The sequence below is a fragment of the Lithobates pipiens genome, unplaced genomic scaffold, assembly GCF_037356315.1.
Source record: "Lithobates pipiens isolate NorthernLeopardFrog02 unplaced genomic scaffold, aLitPip1_a1.2 Scaffold_8, whole genome shotgun sequence".
In the NCBI taxonomy this organism is placed as follows: domain Eukaryota; kingdom Metazoa; phylum Chordata; class Amphibia; order Anura; family Ranidae; genus Lithobates; species Lithobates pipiens.
The window spans coordinates 603,252,763-603,277,720 of NW_027507903.1; the positions used below are offsets into that span (position 1 = coordinate 603,252,763).

A 24,958-nucleotide genomic window follows, 5' to 3' on the forward strand; every position below is an offset into this window, starting at 1 on the left:
TAGGCCTGATTGGAGAAAGGCCAAGATTCTGCTAATGACATACCTTCTAGGATGCCATCTCCTGGGTTCACACCAGGAAACATATGTCCTCCAGATCTTGTAATAGATACGCCTGGAGGCCGGCTTTCTGGCATTGACCAGAGTGGAAAGGACTGGCCCCGAAAGACCACGGTCTCTCAAAATGTGGGTCTCAGCAGCCAGACCGTCAAATTCAGACTGCGTAATGCAGGATGGTAAATTGGACCCTGTGAGAGCAGATCTGGCCGGAGAGGGAGGGTCCATGGCCTGCCCACTGCCAACTTCATGATTTCTGCAAACCATGGTCGCCTGGGCCAAGCCGAGGCCACTAAAAGGACCGACTTCGACTCCCTCTTGACCCTTCCCAGGAACCGCGATAGCAGCGGGCTCGGGGGGAAGGCATAGATCAGATTGTACTGATCCCAGGGAACCGTCAGAGCATCTGACCCCTGAGCAAGTGCATCTCTTGTCCTTGACACAAAGTTGTCCAGTTTCCTGTTGAATCTGGACGCAAACAGATCCACGTCTGGAGTGCCCCACTCGTAACATATGTTCCGAAACACATCGGGGTGCAGAGCCCATTCTCCTGGGCATAACTGCTGGCGGGTGAGAAAATCCGCCTGCCAATTCTCCACTCCTGGGATGAAGACTGCAGAGAGGCACGGAACATGCTCCTCTGCCCAGACAAGTATGCGATTCACCTCCTTTTGGGCCACCAGACTTCTGGTACCGCCCTGGTGATTGATATAAGCCACTGTGGGGGCATTGTCGGACTGAATCCGAACTGGGAAACCTCGCAGTCTGTAAGACCACTCTATGAGTGCCATGTAAACTGCCCGAATCTCCAAGATATTTATGGGCAGCAGACTTTCGGTCGCAGACCATTTTCCCTGCGAGCATGTTCCCTCCAATACGGCTCCCCAGCCTGTCAGGCTGGCATCCGTTGTGACAATCTTCCATGAGAGGGGAAGAAAAGTTTTGCCTTTCAGCAAATTCCTGGTTTGTAACCACCAGACAAGACTTTTGCGTGCCCGGGGGGATAAACGCATAGGAAGATCCAGGGATTGGGGCTTCCTGTTCCAAATCGCAAGGATGCATCTTTGCAGAGGCCTTGAGTGGAACTGGGCGAATGGGACGGCCTCGAATGAGGCGACCATTTTTCCCAATAGTCTCATACATAAGCGAATGGAGGAAGATCTTCTGCCCAGAATCAGGCGCACCAGATCTCCAATGGCCAAGGCCTTTGGCCCTGGAAGGAACACCCTGCCCTGAGCGGTGTCGATAATCAGACCCAGGTAATCCAACCTGGTGGTCGGTTGCAGGGACGACCTTTCTAGGTTTATAATCCAACCTAGGCGCTCTAGATGTTCTAGCGTTCTGGTGACGCTGCGACTTAGGCACGTTGCAGTTCTCTCTACGAGAAGCAAGTCGTCTAGGTAAGCCATGACGGCTATGCCCTGAACTCTTAAGATTGCTAAGAGAGGGTCCAGAATCTTCGTGAAGACTCGGGGGGCCGTAGCTAGGCCGAACGGCAGGGCCACAAATTGAAAATGGCGCTGCTCTACCGCGAACCTTAGAAACTTCTGGTGTGCGGGAAATATTGGCACATGGAGATATGCATCTTTGATATCTATTGATGCCATGAATTCTCCTCCTTGCAGGGAGGAGACCACAGTGCGTATTGACTGCATCTGGAAGGTCTGGATGTGTAAAAACCGGTTTAAGTCTCTCAGATCCAAGATAGGTCTGACACTTCCGTTTGGTTTCGGAACGGTGAAGAGATTCGAATAAAAACCTGAACCCTGATCTTTCGGGCTCACTTCTACTATCACACCCTGGGATAGTAACTGATCTAAGGCCAGGAATAGCGGTTTCTGCTTTATCGGATCCTTGGGGATCCTTGACCTTAGAAAACGAGAAGGTGGAATCTTCTGAAATTCTAGCCTGTAGCCCAGAGATACTGAAGAGATCACCCATTTGTCCTGAATCTTCTCCCGCCAGGCGCCTGCAAACTGCAGGAGCCTTCCCCCCACTCGGCCGAGCGGGGGCGCCCCTTCACAAGGAGGTCTTGGGGGTCTGCTTGGCAGGCTTTCGCCCCCAAGTCTTTTTCTGTCCCTGGGCTCGGCCTTGAGGCTTTCTAGCAGCGGAGGGCTGGGAAGGCCGTCGCCACTGTTTAGAGCTTGATGCTTCGGGAGAAAGAGTACGCCTGAATGAAGGACGTTTGCTCTTTTTGACTGGAAGGAGTGTAGACTTACCTCCCGAAATATTTTGGACGGATTTATCTAATTCTTCCCCAAACAAACGCTCCCCTTTAAACGGAAACCCAGTCAAATGTTTTTTGCATGACATCTCAGCAGCCCAATTCTTTAGCCATAGGGTCCTTCGCATGTGAACCAACATGAGGGACAAACGTGATGCTTGTTGGACAGAATCCAAAATCGCATCAATTATGAAACACAAGATGTGAGGCAATTCTGCATAATTCTCTACTTCCTCACTGGGAAGGAGTTCAAACATCTGTTTAACCTGTTCCTTGAGGAACTGACACAATCCCACGGCTGCGACTGTAGGTTGCACCACAGCGCCAGCCATGGAAAAGGAGGCTTTTAATAAGGTTTCCAGCCCTTTGTCAGCTGGATCCTTAAATACCTGCGCATTATCCAAGGACAAGCTAGGTTTTTATTCACACAAGAAACCGCCGCATCGACAGGTGGGACCCCCTATTCCTTGGTGAAACTTTCCTCCAGAGGATAATGCATAGAAAACCTCTTGGGAGGAGTAAACAGTTTATTGGGATGTCCCCAGTCCTCATACATCAATTTATCCGTTAAAGGATGAATTGGGAAGGAACAAGCAGTCTGTGGGGCTTTCCTGACTCCCAGGGAAGAGACAGAGGATGTAGCGATTTCAGCAGCAGGCATTCTGAATGTGGTACGCACCAATTCAGTATAATACTGCACCTGCTTTCTGAGTGCCTGGGAGGAGGGGACTATCTCCTCTACCTCTGACTTATCCGACTGCTCATGATCCCTTATCCAAAGATAGGGATCCCTCCTCATTTTCAGAACAACTATCTGAGAGAGGGATTTCAGCAGAGGGAGGGGATCTACCCCTTTTCCTGCTATCTTTTAGGGAAGCAGAAATAAAATTCATGATCCTCCCTTCAAAACCCTCCAATGTAGCCCTAAGGGAGTCCTCAGTGATATAAACCGGGGCTGCGACATTAGGAGAGGCTGCAAAACCTGACAGGGGCACTGACTCGTTATGAGAGGCTGGCTCCAGTCTTGCAGAGGGGGATGGTAATTTACAGGCACTTTTGGAACAGGCGGTGACTTGCCAGTGCTTTTATTACCTGCCCCTGAAATCCTCTTACGAGGAGACATAGTACTAAGCTACAAAGCAGAGGTACTAGTACAAATGCAATCACTGTTGCGCTTAAAGTCTCACAATAAATCAATATATGCTTAAATTGCACAACCTGATGCTGAGTAGGTGTCTTAAGGTTTGCCTGGATCCAATCCCCACGGATGCTTACAGCCCACAGCTCCTGTGTCTCCAGTTACAGTCCCCTGACGCTCTGGGCTTTTTAAAACTGCCGCTTGGCGCCTGCACTACAGCGTTGTGCACACTAACGTGCACGGCTCGCAACCACACCCACACCCCCTCCTCCATTAGGCCGGGAGTGCGCCCGGCGCACGTGCACGCGCCCGCGCGCGTGCACGAGGACCGCGGGATCCGGGGGGGGGGGGGAGGAGAACCAAAAGGGAGCAACGTGGGACCCCTGGACCTGCATGGGACCCCTTTTTACCTTAACTGTGGCAGGAACTGTAAGGGAGACGTGAGTAGCTGGAGAACCAGGCTTTCACTGAGCGTGTTGTATTGAAAGGCATGTAAGTATGCATCAGGCTGCTCTTACTCCCTCTAGTGGTGGAAACCAGGTAAGACATACAACTACTCACAATGAAGAAATCCATTCATATATTTAAAATATATAGGATGACTTCCCTTACCTGTTCCCCGCCGCAGGAATTGCTGATCTCAGACCAATTCCAGCCTTCACCCATCACGGCGGGTATTGTTAGCCAACCTTCAGGCGTATCTGGGGTTCTTACGAAAAGATCCTCCTACCTGTGCCATGTAAAAAGCTCTGCCAGAAACTTACGGGCGCCCTGAGTCAACAGTACCCCAAGTCTGGTTGTCCCAGAGCCCAGTCTTCCAATGGAGAGGACTTACAGGCAAAACCTCGTTTCTTCGGCAGACGAGGCCCGGGTACCATACCATCTTGGGAGTCAAATATCGGCCCGAGGTATGGATCCGGTTTGTTGTAGCCCTTCGGCCCTCGCCGGGACCCGCATAGAGCTAAGTTTTACGTGACCATCGACCAGACACTGGCGAAAAAACTGAGGTGCCTCCCAAATGGGAGGGGTTATATAGGGGAGGAATTCTCTTTAATTAGGGTCAACCAGTGTCCAATCACCAGAGGTGCCTATATAACCCACTATGTAATGAAGCTCCTGTGTCCCGTGATGTATGATCAAGAAAACTGTATTTTAAATCAATCAATCATATAAAGCCTATTTTCCCGAAGTCGTATCCCTCCTTATTTTATCATTACATTTTTGCAATAAAGCATTCATTTTAAATAGTGGCTATAGGTCTCCCACTATATATATATATATATAAATACATTTTTGTTACAGCTCTGTTAAGAGTATAATAGAAGAATAGCTCTAGCCTGTTCCCCTTCCCACAATAAGTGTTCTGTATATCAGAAATACTACACCATGAGTGGGTTTTTTTTCCTTTGAGGAACTACCCCCGGATATAAGAGTTTTTCCTCTCTAACAACGGAAAAAAATCTGTGGAGAACCTTTGAAGATACAGCCGAGCAGTGGAATCCTCAACAAAGTGGAATACAGCTTACATGCGTATAACCCCTTAGGGGGTACGTGGATTCGGTGAGTGGGGACCTTTGAGGGGGAATGAGCACGAAAGTCACCAATAAGCAGTCATAATCACGAAAGTCACCTTCTTGTCTCCTGAAGCAGAAAAATTGCATATTTGTGGATACCTCTTAGAAGAGTTACTGTGGACTATATACAGTGGTGTGAAAAAGTGTTTGCCCCCTTCCTCATTTCCTGTTCCTTTGCATGTTTGTCACACTTAAGTGTTTTGGAGCATCAAACCAATTTAAACAATAGTCAAGGACAACACAAGTAAACACAAAATGCAATTTTTAAATGAAGGTGTTTATTATTAAAGGTGAAAAAAAATCCAAACCATCATGGCCCTGTGTGAAAAAGTGATTGCCCCCCTTGTTAAAACATACTATAACTGTGGTTGCCCACACCTGAGTTCAATTTCTCTAGCCACACCCAGGCCTGATTATTGCCACACCTGTTCACAATCAAGGCATCACTTAAATAGGAGCTGCTTGACACAGTAAGGTCCACCAGAAGATCTTTAAAAGCTAAACATCATGCCGAGACCCAAAGAAATTCAGGAACAATTGAGAAAGAAAGTAATTGAGATCTATCAGTCTGGAAAGGGTTATAAAGCCATTTCCAAAGCTTTGGGAATCCAGCGAACCACAGTGAGAGCCATTATCCACAAATGGCGAAGACATGGAACAGTGGTGAACCTTCCCAGGAGTGGCCGGCCGCCCAAAATTACCCCAAGAGCGCAGCGACGACTCATCCAAGAGGTCACAAAAGACCCCACAACAACGTCCAAGGAACTGCAGGCCTCACTTGCCTCAGTTAAGGTCAGCGTTCATGCCTCCACCATCAGGAAAAGACTGGGCAAAAATGGCCTGCATGGCAGAGTTCCAAGGAGAAAACCACTGCTGAGCAAAAAGAACATCAAAGCTCGTCTCAATTTCTCCACAACACATCTTGATGATCCCCAAGACTTTTGGGACAACATTCTGTGGACCGATGAGACAAAAGTGGAACTCTTTGGAAGGTGTGTGTCCAAGTATATCTGGCGTAGAAGGAACACTGCATTTCATAAAAAGAACATTATACCAACAGTAAAATATGGTGGTGGTAGTGTGATGGTCTGGGGCTGTTTTGCTGCTTCAGGACCTGGAAGACTTGCCGTGATAAAAGGAACTATGAATTCTGCTGTCTACCAAGAGATCCTGAAGGAGAATGTCCGACCATCTGTTCGTGTACTCAAGCTGAAACGAACTTGGGTTCTGCAGCAGGACAATGATCCTAAACACACCAGCAAGTCCACCACCGAATGGCTGAAGAAAAACAAAATGAAGACTTTGGAGTGGCCTAGCCAAAGTCCTGACCTGAATCCTATTGAGATGTTGTGGTATGACCTTAAAAAGGCCGTTCATGCTCGAAAACCCTCTAATGTAACTGAATTAGGACAATTCTGCAAAGATGAGTGGGCCAAAATTCCTCCAGGACGCTGTAAAAGCCTCATTGCACGTTATCGCAAACGCTTGGTTGCAGTTGTTGCTGCTAAGGGTGGCCCAACCAGTTATTAGGTTTAGGGGGCAATCACTTTTTCACACAGGGCCATGATGGTTTGGATTTTTTTTCACCTTTAATAATAAACACCTTCATTTACAAATTGCATTTTGTGTTTACTTGTGTTGTCCTTGACTATTGTTTAAATTGGTTTGATGTTCGAAACACTTAAGTGTGACAAACATGCAAAGGAACAGGAAATGAGGAAGGGGGCAAACACTTTTTCACACCACTGTATTTTTTCTATTTTTTTCACTTTTTTCACTTTCTTCTTGTTTATATTCTAATTACCAAAATTTTTTTTCATCTTTTTATTTTTTGTTTTTTCACACTTTTACATATATATTTTTATATATACATTTCTTCATTTTTTTCACATGTACAATTTCACATTATAATACTCCTTGCCTATGAGCGGTTCAAGCAATGTGCAGGATTGTTTTTGGGGATTTTGTACATTTAGCACATGGGATGTTTATGTAGCTGGTTTTGTTTAAATTGGGGGTTTAGCTGCCACACTCCCTATATATGGGAATTTTCTTTTTCTTTGGTTTATGATATCACATAATTGTTTAGATATCACTCAATTTTATTTGGTTAAAATAGTGAGGAATTTTTTAGCTCATTCATGTCAGTTGGTATAAAGTATTAAGAAATCACATTTTCCTTGATCAAAATAGTGAGGAATTTTTTAGCTTAATCACTATAGTTGGTTTAAAGCACTTAACACTATCTGCGTATATTTTAGGCCTTAGGGCCAGTAAATGGTGATTAAAATAAGTTTAATTTTAATATTTTGAATAGAAATAAGTTTGAGGTAGCGCCAGTAGCCCACATTAATTATTCAAGTTTGTGAAATGGAGCTGCATGGCCAAACATTCTTCAGCTTTAACGTATGGTATGATGCGTTGGCATGCATGATGATGTGCGTTGGTGCAATTATTGATGTATGCATTAAGATATTCTATGGTTTGAACAAAAAATGCATGAAGGAAAAATGCAGGGATGTGAATCCAGCCTTGAATTGCACAGGAAAGCGATCTGCTACTTTCTGTCCCTATAATTTATTTACAAAATAGAGTGCCAGTGCCGATTGCCCCCACTGCCTGGGCTTTCCCCTCATGTTGGCCCCACAGTGCTGCTGGTTTCCCTTCTCTCCCCCCAGCTGCAGCGGGGGATGTTTCAGGATGGAGTGCGGGGGAAGGGGCTAGTAAATATGTAATTTGCCGGCCCCTTCCATTTCTAAATGAACGCAGTGAACACGCTCACTCACTGTGTTCATTCATAACTGAAGCATAGTAAACTGTTTTCTCCAGACACACAAGGCAATCACTGTCCAGACACACAAGGCATGTGTGTCTGAGCTTTGGGGTGTACAAACCCTAATGCAATAGGCTGCGCACACCTATGATTATTCATGAAATAGTTTGTTAAGCCCCATACACACTATCAGATTTTCTGTAGATTTTTTCCTTCAGATTTACCAAAACCATATAATATGAGGTCAGACCTTGGGAGTTTCAATGTATATGCAATCAGGCAGGCTCTTGCACTACATGGTTTTGGTAAATCTGAAGACAAAAATCAGCAGAAAATCTGATAGTGTGTATGGGACTTTACTGTGTTTTTCTGTCTCCTTGTAACATCCTCTGTGAGCTCCCCAACCTCTCCTTTAAAACTCCTTATTTTCCAAACAATTATGGCAAAAAAATTACAACTTAAAAAAACTGACCATGCCTCTTATTAAATACCTTGGACTGTCTACTTTCCAAAATGGGGTCATGGGGGGGGGGGGGGTTAATTGTACTGTCCTGGTAATTTTGTGCCTCAAAAAATTTGATTGGCCCTCAGTATATCAGGATTGATTGATTTTCAGATATATACCATAGTCTGTGGGCTCTTTAACTTTCCTACAGACTGAATAATATACACTGATTTGAGTTATTTTCACCAAAGAAACGGAGCAGAATACATTTTGGCCTATTTTGATTAGGAAAGATTATTGTTGTGCAAAATTTTATAACAGAAACAAAGAAAACCCCGCTTTTGTTTTCTTTTTCCAAATTTTTGGTCTTTTTTAATTTATTTAGACAAAAACACTGTACTACCCTGGGGTGGTGATCATGATTTTTTTTTCACACCATGATTGCTTATAACAGCGAATTTCACTGTTATAAGCAACCTTTTTTTGCTGAGTGTTGACTATTGTGATTGGCTGTGATTTTTTTTGAGGAGAGAGCCTCGCTCTCCCCTCATTAGCTCACTGGCTGTGATTGACAGAAGTGGGAGCCAATGGGCTCTCACTGCTATCTCAGCCAATGAAAAGGGAGAGTCCCAGGACAGCCAAGGCTATTGTGAACATTGCTGGATCGGAGGGAGTTCAGGTAAAGATTGGGGGGGGGGGGGCTGCTGCACACAGGAGGTTTTTTACCCTCAGCCTTTAGAACCACTTTAAGGTTAAAAAACCTTACACCTTAACCACTTCAGCCCTGGAAGAATTTACCTGACCAGAGCACTTTTTGCGATTCGACACTGCGTCGCTTTAACTGACAATTGTGCGACGTTGCACCCAAACAAAATTGATCTCCTTTTTTTACTACAAATAGAGCTTTCTTTTGGTGGTATTTGATCGCCTCTGCGTTTTTTTATTTTTTGCGCTATAACCAAAAAAAATCAACAATTTTGGGAAAAAAACGCAATATTTTGTATTTTCTTCTATAATAAATATCCCCCTTTTTTTTTTTTCTCCGTTTAGGTTGATATGTATTCTTCTACATATTTTTGGTAAAAAAAAATCACAATAAGCGTTTGATTGGTTTAGTGTCTACAAAATAGGGGATAGATTTATAGCATTTTTATTATTATTAATTTTTTTTTTATTTGTAATGGCAGCAATTTCTATTGTGACTGTGACATTATGGCGGACACATCGGACAATTTTGACACATTTTTGGGGCACTTGGCACTAGTACAGCGATCAATGCTATAAAAAATGCATTGATTACTGTAAAAATGTCACTGGCAGTGAAGGGGTTAAAACTAGGGAGAGATCAATGGGATTAACTGTGTTCCCTGGGAGGTGATTCTAACTGAAGGGGGAAGAGACTGACTAGAGGAAGTGACGGATCGTGGTTCCTAGCTAATAGGAAACCACAATCTGTCACTCCTGTCAGAACAGAACAGGGAAGTGTGTTTACATACACTCGCCCCTGTTCTGTCTCTCCTGCTCGCGATCGCTCGTGGCCGGCGGTCATCATGACCATCGGCCACGAGTATAACTGCGACGGTTGGAAAAGTGGTTAAGGAATGACTTTAAAGCTGAACTCCGGCCAAAACAAAGGGGCTGCACCTGCACTGCATAAGTCAACTGCTGTGTTTTGTCTAGGACAGGGGTCTTCAAACTGCAGTTGAATCCATAATGACCTAGACAAAATCAGGGGCAGACTCACTGAGACCATGTCCCATGTTGCTGCCACGGAAGACACTACCTCACAGCATAATCAAACCCTGCAATCTCTACAGCAGACGTTCCGCACCCTTATGGCCAAATCAGATGATGCTGAAAATCGGCAGCACCGGAATAATGCGATGGGCCTGCAAGAAGGGGCAGAAGGTGATCACGTGGCAGAGTTTGCTGAGACCCTTTTTAGAGATCTGCTAGGCCTCTCTGAGGTCACACCCACCTATGAATTGGAACGCGCACATACAGTGCCAACGGGCCGTCGCATTCCGGGGAACTCCTCCTAGATCCTTCCTTGTCCAGTTTGTTAATTACAGGGACAGGATTCTTAGTGTAGCTAGGAAGTGCCCGGATCTCTCCTATCAAAACTCTGCAGTACATCTGTTTCACGATTTTTATGCTGAGCTTCAATAGAAAAGGAAATCCTTTAATGATGTCCGTGCAAAGCTCCGCACAAGGGACATCCCATACAGCATGCTGTACCCCAGGCGCCATTGAGTTTCCTATGAGGGAACAGTAAGGTTCTTTGATTCACCTGAAGATGCTGATAATTGGCTCTTGACACTCTGGAGAGAGGACTGTAGAGCATGATCTACTCATGATATCTGGTGAGTGGTACTGCACCCCATAATTTTCCTACAACCATCATTACTCCTGGTTTAACCGCAATTTCCCCTTGCTGTTTAATTTCCTGTATTCAACACCCCCCCCCCCCCCCCTCTTGGGATTGCTTTTTTTTTCATGTTGGGGAGGCCTTAAAACACACTTACTTCCGCCACCTGCCTTTGGATTGTCCTGTGTATGCTTTCCCATTCTACCCATAGGTTATGGATGGATGCTGCTGTTTTCTGAAGGCCCTTTGATGTGTAGACCTTATATTTGTATCATGGGCAATGGAGGCATATAATTCCTTTAGGCCAGGGATACGCTCCCTACTATTCAAATTTCTTGCTTCTCATAAACCACATATACTGTTTCTGCAGGAGACCCATCTCACTGGTAATCATATCCTAGCTCTGCGTAGACCCTGGGTCAAACCGGCATTTCATGCAACTTGCTCCACCTATGCAAGAGGTGTTGCTATACTCACAAATAAAGCCCTTCCATGTAAAGTTGAGAGAGTCATAACTAACCCTGGCGGTAGGTACATCATCTTACTGATGGATATCTACTTGGTCCTTTGGGAATTTGTTAATGTTTACCTGCCCCCTCCAGTAGATCCCTCTATTTCATATTTTATCTATGAAAAATTGTCTCCCATGTTCTAATTGCCGGAGATTATAACTCTATTCTAGATCTCACACTTGAGTCCTCCAATCTTCTAAGTACAGCTAACCCTGACCTGGTACATTGAGCAGACACCTTTGCTCTTACAGAGCTGTGGAGATGGAAGCATGATAACACTAATGCCACGTACACACGACCGGACTTTTTGACAGCAAAGGTCCGACGGAACGAGTCCGTCGGACAATTCGATCTTGTGTGGGCTCTATCAGACCTTTGCTTGCCAAAAATCTGGCGGACTTTAGAAATAGAACATGTTTTAAATTTTTCCACCAGAACTCCGCCGGACCCAGTTCCTACCGAGAAATCCGCTCGTTTGTATGCTAGTCCGACAGACAAAAGCCGACGCGAGGGCAGCTATTGGCTATGAACTTCCTTATTCTAGTCCGGTCTTAAGTCATCACGTTCGAATCCATCGGACTTTGGTGTGATTGTGTGTGGCCAAGTCTGTTCATTCGCAAAGTCCGTCAGAACTCCGTCAGAACTCCGCCGAAAGTCCGTTGGACCTAGTCCCTCGAAAAGTCTGGTCGTGTGTACGCAGCATTAGACTTTCTCCTACTTATCTGCAACTCACAAATCTAGTTTCAGAATTGATCTTACCTTTGGTAGCTCTACAGTTTTAGCTAGGTTGTCTGGTGCCTCTCAGTACTCTCTGACCATTCTCCATTGGAATTGTGCCTCCGGCTGGGAAGCTAGAGGGATTCAGGTACGTAGAGACTGGCTACCCGATGGATTCACAGTGAAAATGCTGCTGAAATAGTGTCTCCACAAATTGAATGCTATTGGTCTCTTAATGAAGCTACAGCCCCTCCGGTGATGGTCTGGGATGCTTTTAAGGCAACAATGCAAGGCAATTATATATCGGCCATTGAAGCTATCAGAGCTGACTGTAAGTCTGAGACAACTGATGCTTCCACTTCCTTTGCAGAGCATCCCACGCCAGACACTTATCTTCACCTGGCACAGGCCAGGAGAGAGGTCAATCTTCATTACACTTCCCTTGAACAAACTGATGTTCATTTATTAGCAGACAGAGTCTTTGAACCAGGAGATAAAAATGGTCGTCTTTTGGTCAATCTAGTGGCTGACCTCATTATCACACTGTTCTCCCTGAATTGCTGACAGGGGCCCACATTTCTGATCATAAAGCCATTCTTCAAGAGTTTTGTGCCTTTTTCAAAGACTCGTATAGCCAACCTCAGTGTCCTGCTTCCTCTGAACTCCCCATTGACAACGTCAACTTATGACGAAACGCGTCTGGGAAGGCACGCAGTGACGCCACCACGTTGCAGAAGGGGAGGACGGGCTCCCGAATGCCGGCCGGCTTTTTTTATGCTTTACCGTACATGCTGTACTGACTCGATGTTCTTGTAAGTGTGCTACCTTTTCTTGCTCTTATTAAACTTTTTATCAGTATTACACTATGTCGGTTCCCTCTTTTTCCTTTGAGCCATTGATAGCAATCTGTGGGACCATTGAATAAGATGTGTGCATATGAATACTGCTCATAAGTATGGTGTGCTGATCCATTAAGAGGAGGAGTACCCTGTGGCGACTAAGGATATATTTACCACGCTCTCATTAAGCTTTAATCTGGTAAGCGCACTCACTATAAGGTGACGGGCACGTGTGCGCAGTTTCAAGTGTGTGCAACCACCGTGGTGTTTTTATCGCAAGGGTTGACCATCTATGGACTTTTTTTCATGAACTCATTAATTATGGATTCATATTGACTGTCACTATTTTGTTATAAGTTTTGAAGTATACCAATTATTTATTAATTTATTACAAATTTTCTTTATATTTTGGGAAGTTGGTGTATACCATATTTTTTATATATTTTTTGTATGTTGGCGCAGTTTTTTATACTTTCTTATACATGTTGGCTCCATTGTTGAAAATCTTGCCCTTTACGCTGATGATTTGATGCTGTTCCTCAGCAATCCTGAACCTTCTCTCCAAGCAGCTCTGGATATTATTTCAGATTTTTCTGTATTGTCCGGTCTGCGGGTCAACTGGGACAAATCCCAAATTTTACCTGTTGACCCACAGGCCAGAACGCAGGCTGATTCCCTCACTCCCTTTGACATGGACCTCCCCTCTCTGCTATTTGGGCATTACCATTACTCCTAATGTCTCCGACTTTGCCAAATCGAACCTCTACCCACAGCTTACTTATCTCAAGGCCAAACTGAGAGATTGGGACAACTTACCATTGTCTCTCATTGGCAGAATAAATGTAGTCAAAATGAAAATTGGCCTGTCTGGATCTTCTAAAATATGTTTATGCCGCCTTGCTCACCTATGCCCACAATTGGGTGACCTCTGATGATTCTAATGCTTCAGTGGTTCTCAAGTCGGCATATCTTGGGTTGTACGAATCACTGAGGAATGTATTGCATAGAGGTATTAAGGTTTCTTCCCCCCTCACGTCCTCTGTGAAAGCTGTTATAAGAGTCTGGCAATTATTAGTCTGTAAACACAAAGAAGACCCCCATACGTGGTCTCCAATCACTCCTTTGTGGCTCAACCTACTCCTTCCTAAATTCCAATCTATTCTCGACCTGGTAATTTGGGCAGCCCAGAGAATTAAAAAACTGGAGCATATCTCTAAAGTTACGATGGCACTTTACTGTCTTTTGACGCCCGGAAGCAAAAATTTGGGCTCACTAACCGCCACTTCTTTAGATATTTCCAGCTACGGCATGCATTTGCTACTAAAGCCGCGTACACACGGGCGGACTGTATGGCCTACTTAGTCCGTCATACAATCCGACGGACAGTCCGTCCTACTTTTGAATGAACGGACTTGACCACACACGGATGCACAAACAGTCCGTCGAAAGCTTGCGCGATGACGTGTACAGCACGTACGACGGGACTAGAAATAGGAAGTCCAATACACAGCAATGCACCCTTCCGCCGTGTAAATCCTTTCTGAGCATGCGCCATTCTTAGTCCGTCGAACTAGCCTACTGACGAGCGGATTGTCCGCTGAAACCAAAGTATGACGGACAGAATTTCGAAAAATCCGAAATACTTAGTACGCCAGACTGCACGCTGAAAAAGTCCGCTGAAGCCCACACACGAGCGGACTGTCCGCTGAAATGTGTTTCGACGGACTAAGTAGGCCATACAGTCCGCCCGTGTGTACGCGGCATTAGTTTGATTCTCAATCTGTGCTCCTCTTACAGTCCAAACTGGAATCCTTGTTATGGGATGATCAATTGGCCAAACCAACATGAAACATTTATAAAGCGCTTATGCCTTCAGTTCACTTTGGCCTTGAGGGTCTATTCTCTAAGTGGCAGCGTAATGTCCCAGACTTGGATGCAGAGGATTGTGAAGACGTCTGGGAATACCCATATTTGCAACTAGTGTCTGTTATGGGTCATCTTATACAATTCAAAATACTTCACCGGGTCTATCTAACACTACAAAAATGTATCCGATGTCTCATTATGCTGCTGGAAATGTGGCTGAAGGGATGCATATTTAACCATATGCTGTGAACCTGTCCTCAGGTACAATCCTTCTGGGAAGAGGTCACGTGTTCCATTGCCACCCTTACTACGATCCCTATTCCTTTAAGTGTGTCAGTCTGCTTAATGGGATTGGTGGACCCCTTGGCTCACCGCTAAGCAACCAAGACCCTTCTAGGACTATTGCTATTCTATGCAAGGAAAACTCTGATTCTCAAATGGAAACAACCTGAAGTGCCCTTCCTAAAGCTCTGGAAGGCATTGATTAATTCTTCTATACCACTATATAAGGCTACATACCATTCCAGGGGATGTTCAGCCAAATTTGACAAAATATGGGACATTTGGCTAGAATCACCCTCTATTTTCCTTCAGTGTTTATAGATTCACTATAACATATCTTTCTACCTCTGATCTCCAGAATGGTGGTTACTGAGTTTGATATGTTGTCTTATCTATCCTAATACCATGTGAACATAAGCAGTCCAAGACTTTATAGTTTATATTTTTTTGTTAGACTTAGTTGGACTATGTTAGTTTCTCTGTTCGATGCAGGATATGCCCTGAGACTCTGTTTTGTGAACCACTCTTTAAATTGAAATCTTAAAAAAAGTCTAGGGGATTGGAGAACAGAGATATACATTTCTAATCCTCCGATCCTCCCTGCACAAGACCGGTCCCTGTGGCTCCTGCGTCATCGGGGTCAAGCAGTCTTGTGTGGTGGACTGTTCCTGACATCAACAAGCCTATAGACCTACTCTGGGCATGAGGACATCAGGAACAGACCACTGCTGAATTGTGGGGGAGCACTGTTCACTGGTGGAATGGAGAATCAGGTGAGCATAGGCTTTCTACTCTCCCCTGGACAAAATGAGCAGTTAACCCTTGCAGTGCAGGCACAGCCCCATTGCATGGGGAAATGTTTTTTTGCCCGAAGTTGGGCTTTAAGAACTTATTCTTAAATAGAATTGATCAAGGTAGACACAAAACTGCAGGATAAGCCTACCTGGAGGGTCATAAATTCCTTTGTGCACCTCAGGTAGGGCGTAGAAAACAGAAATAGTAACCAGAAGTAATTTCAGATATTCCTGTCATGGTATTAATAACTCCTTCTGATGTTGCTAAGTCAATGTTATCAAATAACTCAGATTGATCATTTTGCTATCTCTTCCCTGTATGTGCCTAAATCTCAACTAAGTTTATTACTGATATAAACAGATTGCACAACAAAACTGATCTCCTGGGTGTGGTACTCATGGCCTACCTGATATGTCTTCTGTGTAGCCTTGTAATGCACGTAGGAGATCATTTGCTGGAACACCACTGGACATCATGCTTATGCTGGATGCCCTTGTGCATCCAAGTCCATATCAGTTCAGCATTACAGTAAGGCCCGGTTCACACTGGTGCAACATACAGTGCGCTCTGACTTTGGTAGTTCATGTCACATGACGTGTATAAATCATTGCTTCCCTATGAGAGCAGTCTTAACTGGTCCGACACAAGACGGTCCGACTTTGAAAAAGGTTCCTGCACTACTTTGGTCCAACTTGGACACAATTTCAGCCCATTGATTTGAATGTAAGTCGCATCCAAGTCAGATCACCTGATCCGACTTGTGTCATGCGACTTGTGCTCTGAGGATCTTGAGAGGGGAACCCCACACCAAAATTGAGTACTGGTTTTATTTATTTTTGGCACTTTTTAGGGTAAATGAGTAGGGGTACAATGTAAAATGCAGATTCCAATAAGCCACCTGCCCGCAGACCCCCACAACCACCGCCCCTGGTTGTCAGGAAGAGGCACTTGTCCCCGTGCTTGGGGGCTGCCTCAAAGCACCCACGCCCCTATGTTGAGAGCATGTGCCCTGGTCGGTCGCTCGTCCCCCCCTTTCCTGACCTGCTGCGTTCTCGGATAGGGGTCTGATATGGATTTTGGGAGGACCCTATGCTGTTTGTTTTTTTGGCCTTGGGCTTCCCCTCAAAATCCATACCAAATGGACTGGTCTGGTATCTGCACCCCCCTCCCCCCTGAAAGGTGCCAATTGTGGCATCGGAGGGGTGGAGGAATCCGCTGAGCGGAAGTTCCACTTTAGGGTGGAGCTCCTCTTTAAGTCATAGGGCAAAGTCTGATCAAAAGTCTAAACCATTACGCTAGTGTAACACCCACCTAGCATAGCATGGGCTGCTAGGTACATTTCCACTGTAAACAGATGAACAAGGGGTTGATTAATTAGGGATGCTCAGTGCTTCATAGGCTGCTTCTCTGTTACTTTCCCCTATCCCCTTTCCCCTATCTTCTAGAGCAGTGGTTCTCAACCTCAGTCCTCAAGTACCTCTGACAGGCCATGTTTGCAGGATTTCTTTTATCTTGCACAGGTGCATTAAATCAGAATCAATGGCTTGGCATTTTGGACAGCTATTTTATTAAAGAAATTTAGAGAAATTCCAAAACCATGGCCTGTTAGGGGTACTTGAGGACTGAGGTTGAGAACCACTGTTCTAGAGCAGCGGTTTCCAACCTCCCTAGCACCAGGAACCTCCTTCTTGTGGGGACAAATGGGGGTTCTCTGTTGAGCCCTGAGTTGGGAATCAGTTTCCCTTCTTCTAGAAATATTTTTTGAAGATTTTTCTTTAACGGTTCCTGTTTGTTGGCCAATTTAAATGGTAGTTTCAGCCCAAACTTTTTTTTTTGTTTTGGGCTATATTGGGGAAGGGTTAGAATGTTTGCCAGGTTTTACATACAGTTTGTACCAACACTGGGGAGATTTTTATTCTCTTCCTGTTCTGTCTAACACCTTATAACTAGACAGGAAGTGAGGGAAATCTCTCATGAAGACACATGCAGCACTTTTGGGACATATTCATAAAGCAGTGAACCTTACATGGACCAAACATTCACTTCAGATGGATCTTCCTGCAATTACAAAAAAAGATTAACCGCGAGCAAACGTTTGGTGAAAATCAATATTCACTGTTTTATAAAGATGCCCCATTGTCTAAGGTCCAGGAGCTACTTTGGACTTTACAAATAGAGGTGTATTTATAAAAAATTTGCATAGCTTTTCATCCAACAAAACCGCATATACATTTGTTTTGTGCAAATTATTTGACTGTTGTTAGAATGGGGCAAAATTGAACATTCCTAGGCTGTTTTCTCTTCTGGTCGAATGGTCTTAGGCTATGTTCTCTTCTATTCAAATGTTGGGAGGAGGGTCACCCATATCTTGGTCTATTACAGGAAGTAGAAAAATACCGTATGTATTGGCGTATAACACGCACCCCAAGTTTAGGAGGGAATTTTAAGGAAAAAAACTTTTAGGAGGGAAATTTAAGGAAAAAAAACTTACATTTAAATGCCCATCAATGCAGCCTTATCAGTGTCCATCTGAAGCCTTGTCAGTGTCATTTGCAGCCTTGTCCTGCAGCCTGTCCATAACTGCAGCCTTGTCCTGCAGCCTGTCCATCATTGCAGCCTGTCTATTATTGCAGCCTTGTGTATCGTTGTCCCCTTGTGTTAATTGCAGATTTTATATTTGAAAATGGCGTTGCTGAGATGTCCTGTGTATTTCGGCGGCGCCCGGTAGTTCTTCGGCTCTTCTCGCAGCTTGCGCCCGCCTTCGGCTCTTCTCGCGGCTTTCGGATGCCTTCGGCAGTTCTCGACGGCTTTTGGCCGCTCTAGGCCATTCTTGGCGGTTTTCCGAGAATGGCCAAAGGCAGCCGAAAGCCGCCGAGAATGGTCGAACGCGGCAGAAAGCCGCAAGAAGAGCCGAAGGTGGCCGAAAGCCGTGAGAAGAGCCGAAGGCGGCTGAAAGCCACCCAGAGGCTCAAAATCGCTCAGCAATCGCGGAGGATCGGCGTATAACACCCGCTATTTTCCCCTGATTTTAAGGGGAGAAAAGTGCGTGTTATCCGCCGATAAATACGGTAATGAACCTACTTGCAGGTATAGTAGGTAAAAAAAAATAAAACAAGTTACAGGGGGGACTCCTAAAAACAAAATGCTAGTGACATACTGTATCATATACTGTATATATTTTTCTTTATTTATTTTTTTGGGCACTTTAAAGCTGAACTGGGCAGTTTTATTGAAATTTATTTCGCTATAGCCACAATGATATAAAGATACCTAATGTTTTTGAAAACTCCGTTATTACCTTGTAAAAGTAGCAGTGACATCAACACTGTGCAGAGAGCGGAGCTGTAGGAAGGGCCCAGCAGGTCCACCCACTACAGGATGCCTGCAGAAAATCAGAGGATGGGGCAGGGAGAAGACCAGTCACCCTGCACAAGAAGAGAGAGCAGCAGGAAGCTCCTGCACAGAGGAAAAGTCTCACACTGGATTACTGCACAGATCTGGAGGAAATACACAAAGCACACCGAGATTCAAAAAGAAAGAATACACATCTCTTGTATTTAGGCAATATTTGCTTATCCTGGAATTCAGCTTTAAGTAAGAATTTGAGTAAGAGGCTGGAGAGGATTGGGGAGCTCTGTAATAGGCTGTATTAGATTCATTGACTCCCACTCTTTGTCTTGTAGGTATTAATTCCAGCCATCTGCATTCAATGTGTGGGCCAACGTGGAACATGCAACAACCGATGTGGGGTAAGAGAAGACACCATGGATAATTTAAGGAGGCCCATTTCATATCTCTATTTTTTCAAGAGAAATGTTGATTATGATTATTTCACCAATTTATAAGGCTATTATCTACATTCATGTTCACCAACAAAAAGCAATTAGATTGCTAGTCTTTAGATATGGTTTACATAAAACTGACCAACACAAAACTGCTGTTTCACTTTAGACTGGATGTTGGAACGTTCAATTATTCACTAGCTTTTTCTATTTCTGAACATCTCCGTAAGAAATCCATGCACCCAGATTTGCCAATGAATTCCAGCACTTGTAGTGTTGCATTTCCCTTCATAATGAACCCCCTGTAGAGTACCATTAGAATGTTCCATTACTCTTCATACTGGACTCCATGTAGGGAACCATTAGAGTGCTGCATTCACCTTCCTACTGGACTCCATGTAGGGAACCATTAGCCTTTGTACACACGGTCGGAGATTCCGTCGGAATGTGTCCGATCGGATCGTTTTGTCAGATATTCCGACTGTGTGTGGTCTGCATCAGACTGTTTCCGTCGGAATATCCGTCGGAACAACTTTTCCAATTTGCCGGAAATATTTTCCGACAAAATGCTCCGATCGGACATACTCCGATCATGTGTAGAGAATTCTGATCGGACAAAGTGCCACGCATGCTCAGATCAAATTCCTACATCAAAGCTATTGGCTACTAGCGTGAACATAGTCCCGTCGTAACGAAATAACGTCATCACATCGGATTTTCCGACAACTTTATCCGACCGTGTGTATACAACAGTTTCGGACAAAATCCGTCGGATTTGGTTGTCGGAATCTCAGACCGTGTGTACAAGGGCTTAGAGTGTTCCATTTTCCCTTAATACTGGACCCCATGTTGGGTACCATTGGATTGTTCAATTTCCCTTCATACTGGACTCCAAATAGGGTACCATTGGAGTGTTCCATATCCTTTCATGTTGAACTCCATGTAGGGTACCATTAGAGTGTACCATTTCCGTTCATACTGGACTCCAAGTAGTGTATCATTAGAGTGTTTCCTTTCCCTTCATACTGGACCCATGTAGGGTACCATCCGTGTGTGCCAGTTCCCTTCATACTGGACCCTATGTTGGGTACAATTGGAGTGCACCATTTCCCTTCATACTGGACTCCAAGTAGGATACCATTAGAGTGTTCCATTTCCCTTCATACTGGACCCATGTATGGTACCATTGGAGTGTTCCTTTTCCCTTTATACTAGACGCATGTAGTGTACCATTGAAGTGTTCCATTTCCCTTCACATTGGACCCCATATTGTAAACACAGTGTAAAAGAGAATTATCCTGATACCACTCTCCTCTCCCTCTTCCCTAGATGTTGGTCTCTGCGGTCCTATCAGCGGTGGCAGTGGCCGGCTCCATCTACGGCTTTGTGACATCTCTGCTGGGCCTGATCCGGGGACCTAAGTGCTACTACCAGTTCATCACGGGAGATCAGCGCTGGACCACCCCCTTCAAACTGGAGAAAGAATTCATTGAGTGAGTGTGATCACAACATCTTAAAGCCTAAGATTAGCCAAAAACACAAACATAAAAATCAGCACAAGGGACATAACTTACAGTTAGTAGTGTTGATCCTTCTTGTTTTAGGAGAAATCTTCATCTTTCTGTACTACAGTTTCCATGCAAACAGGATCTCTAAATAGAGGGGGGCTATTAATCATCTGCCCATCCTCCATTCAGAGATCACTTGACATTTATAGGAGCTGTAGTATAGCTTCTATGAATGGCAGATCTGCTAGGAAAGAACAGGCATAGTCACGCTCTGTTGATAAGAGCTGCTGACAGCCCTTTAGTTGTATTACTCCTGCAGCACCAGTAGAATCCCAGGGGGATGGGAAGTTGGGGTAGGAAATGAAGATCTCCCCATAAACAAGGAGAGTCAATACAAGGGACACACCATACTAACTGTACGCTATGCCCCTTGTGCTGATTTTTATTGTTTGTGTTTTTAGCTAAACTTAGGCTTTATAGTATTAATAAACCCCACAGCAAGAATGTTGTATATTGAAACTCAACAGTCCCTACATGTGGTGCTTGCATTCGTTTTCTTTTTTTCAGGCTGATAACATTTTCAGCAAGTACAGAATATGCATTTAATATGCCAGACATTCAGTGCCTTGTTACTTTCTGTATGCTTAAAAGAAAGGACAAATAACGTACCTTTCTTCTATAAACTATTGATCCCATCAACTCCCAGATAATGGAGGTAAAGAGAGGAGGACTCCTTTGAAGATCAGTCTGGGTGACAACCATGGCTCCCTCCATAAATACAATGGAGAAAAGAGTGTAGTCACCCTAGAACAAGAAAGGTGTTATTCTCAAGATTACCAAGTGAAAATATAAATATCTTAAAAGTGATAACGAATGCAGTCACAACCACATCTAAGGACTGCTGAACTTCAGTATGCAAAATTAACTCCAACCTTGGCAGCTTTCTGTTCACTTGAGGTCTACTGCTATGAAATGGAATTTAAAAAGGGGCCACATAATCCACCATACTCTTTTTCACACTGTTGTACACTGGCTGTGGGGAGGTGAGGGGAAATTTGGTGCACTAGTGTCAGGTAAGCAGCCATGAGGGCACCCTGATTTCACCAAGACCAGTAGAGATTATAAATGGGCCACAAGGTTGGGCATTCCGACAGAAAATGTCCGATCAGACCATGTTGTCGGATAATCCGACTGTGTGTGGGCTCCATCGGACTGTTTCCATCGGAATATCCAACCGACAAAGTTTTAGAGCTGGGCTATAAAATTTTCCGACAACATGATCCGATCGGACTTTGTCCGATCATTTGTAGAGAATTCCGATCGGACAAAGTGCCACGCATGCTCAGATCAAATTCCTAGACCAAAGCTATTGGCTACTAGCCTGAACGTAGTCCCGTTGTAACAAAATAACGTCATCACATTACGAACGATCAGATTTTCCGACAACTTTGTCCGACCGTGTGTATGCAACATAAGTTTCGGCCAAAATCCGTCGGATTTTTGTTGTCGGAATGTCCGACCGTGTGTACAAGGGCTAACAGTTGGACCAGAAGGCACCAATTCATGAGCACGAGGCACTACACAATGTTAATTCATCTCCTAGACCATTCACGGCTTTTCCTTGTCTTCTTTCAGTTTGGATCGGAGTTACCTCTTCCACAGAGAAGTCTGGACTCGCTGTACCATGCCCGAAGGTGTGGTGGAGTTTAACGTCATCCTTTTTGCCACCATTATGGTAGCGAGTATAATTCAGATCATTCTGTGTGTAATCCAAGTGATAAATGGGTTTTTCGGCTTTCTCTGTGGGACCTGTCAAAGGAAGGTTTGAAAAAAAGTGAGTATCTCTATTCATTTTTTTGCAGTAGTAGAGTGTTGTACCTTGTGAGCCAATAATTAATGCAGAAAGTCTGGAGCTTGAGTTACCCTTTATTGGCTAAGCCCTTGTACATACGGTCGGAGATTCAGATGGAATGTGTCCGATCGGACCGTTTTGTCGGATGTTCCGACTGTGTGTGGTCTCCATCAGACTGTTTCCGTCGGAGTATCTGACGGACCAAGTTTTCCAACTTGTTGGTAAAATTTTCAGACAAAATGCTCCGATCGAGCATACTCCGATCATGTGTAGAGAATTCCGATCGGACAAAGTGCCACGCATGCTCAGATCAAATTCCTACACCAAAGCTATTGGCTACTAGCGTGAACGTAGTCCTGTCGTAACGAAATAACGTCATCACGTCGGATTTTCCGACAACTTTGTCCGACCATGTGTATACAACAGTTTCGGACAAAATCCGACGGATTTGGTTGTCGGAATGTCCGACCGTGTGTACAAGGGCTAAGAAGAACTCTAGGTATGGATATTTTTACATAATTACATTGGTACAGCTTGACCCAATGTAACTATGCATATACCACATGACAGACCGACTGGCCCCCCTCCAAGATAAAGCCTCCTCCACTCTGGAACCAGGAACAAGGTATTATACAGTGCCTTGAAAAAGTATTCATACCCCTTGACATTTCTCATATTTTGTCATGTTACAACCAAAAACGTAAATGTATTTTATTGGGATTTTATGTGATAGACCAACACAAAGTGGCACATAAATTGTGAAGTGGAAGGAAAATGATAAATGGTTTTGATTTTTTTTTTTACAAATTAATATCTGAAAAGTGTGGTGTGCATTTTTATTCAGCCCCCTTTTCTCCATAACTAAAATCTAGTGGAACCAATTGCCTTCAGAAATCACCTAATTAGTAAATAGAGTCCACCTGTGTGTAATTTAATTTCAGTATAAATACAGCTGTTCTACGAAGCCCTCTAAGGTTTGTTAGAGAACCTTAGTTAACAAACAGCATCACGAAGACCAAGGAACACACCAGACAGGACAGGGATAGAGTTGTGGAAAGTTTAAAGCAGGGTTAGGTTATCAAAAAATATCCCAAGCTTTGAACATCTCACGGAGCACTGTTCAATCAATCATCTGAAAATGGAAAGAGTATGGCACAACTGCAAACCTACTAAGACATGGCCGTCCACCTAAACTGACCGGCCAAGCAAGGAGAGTATTAATCAGAGAAGCAGCCAAGAGGCCCATGGTAACTCTGGAGGAGCTGCAGAGATCCACAGCTCAGGTGGGAGAATCTGTCCACAGGACAACTATTAGTGGTGCACTCCACAAATCTGGCTTTTATGGAAGAGTGGTAAGAAGAAAGCCATTGTTGAAAGAAAGCCATAAGAAGTCCCGTTTCCAGTTTTCGAGAAGCCATGTGGGGGACACGGCAAACATGTGGACAGGGGTGGACTGACCATTCGACCACTCGGGCACTGACCGAGGGCCCCGGGCCACTAGGGGGCCCCATCAGGGTTGCCAGCCTCAGTAAAACCAGGGACAGTATGTAAAAATCTGAGTTTTTTTTTTACATCTGTCTCTGAAATGTTCCTTACTGACATCCTTTTGGTCTAAAAATCCCAAGATTATAGCTGCCCAACCTCTCCAGTACCTTCTCAGCCAATAGAAACATGTCTGTGTATACTGTGTGTACATGTATGTGTATACTGTGTGATTGTATACTGTGTGTGTTTGTGTATACTATGTGGCCCCATAATCTCTGATTGCCTGGGGGCCCCATAATCTCCTATTGCCCGGGGGCCCCATGAGTTGTCAGTCCGCCCCTGCATGTGGAAGAAGGTGCTCTGGTCAGATGAGACCAACATTTTTCTTTTTGGCCTAAAAGCAAAACGCTATGTGTGGCAGAAAACTAACACTGCACATCACCCTGAACACACCACCCCCACCGTGAAACATGGTGGTGACAGCATCATGTTGTGGGGATTCATTTCTTCACCAGGGAGAAGGAAGCTGGTCGGAGTTGATTGGAAGATGGATGGAGCCAAATACAGGGCAATCTTAGAAGTTAGAGTCTGCAAAAGACTTGAGACTGGGCTGGAGGTTCACCTTCCAGCAAGACAACGACCCTAAACGTACAGCCAGAGCTACAATGGAACGGTTTAGATCAAAGCATATTCATGTGTTGGAATGGCCCAGTCACAGTCCAGAACTAAAACCAATTGAGAATC

General features: G+C 44.5%; 1 protein-coding gene across 1 annotated transcript in view; it reads left to right on the forward strand.

Moving 5' to 3' along the window:
- LOC143961311 (transmembrane 4 L6 family member 4-like) overlaps window positions 1-24,958 on the forward strand; it is a 49,116-nt gene that overhangs the window by 11,528 nt on the left and 12,630 nt on the right. The window contains exons 2-4 of the mRNA XM_077470567.1: window positions 19,271-19,336; window positions 20,699-20,862; window positions 22,513-22,711. Coding sequence (XP_077326693.1) covers window positions 19,271-19,336; window positions 20,699-20,862; window positions 22,513-22,705 — 423 coding nt within the window. The 3' untranslated portion in view covers window positions 22,706-22,711. The remainder of the gene's footprint in view (window positions 1-19,270; window positions 19,337-20,698; window positions 20,863-22,512; window positions 22,712-24,958) is intronic.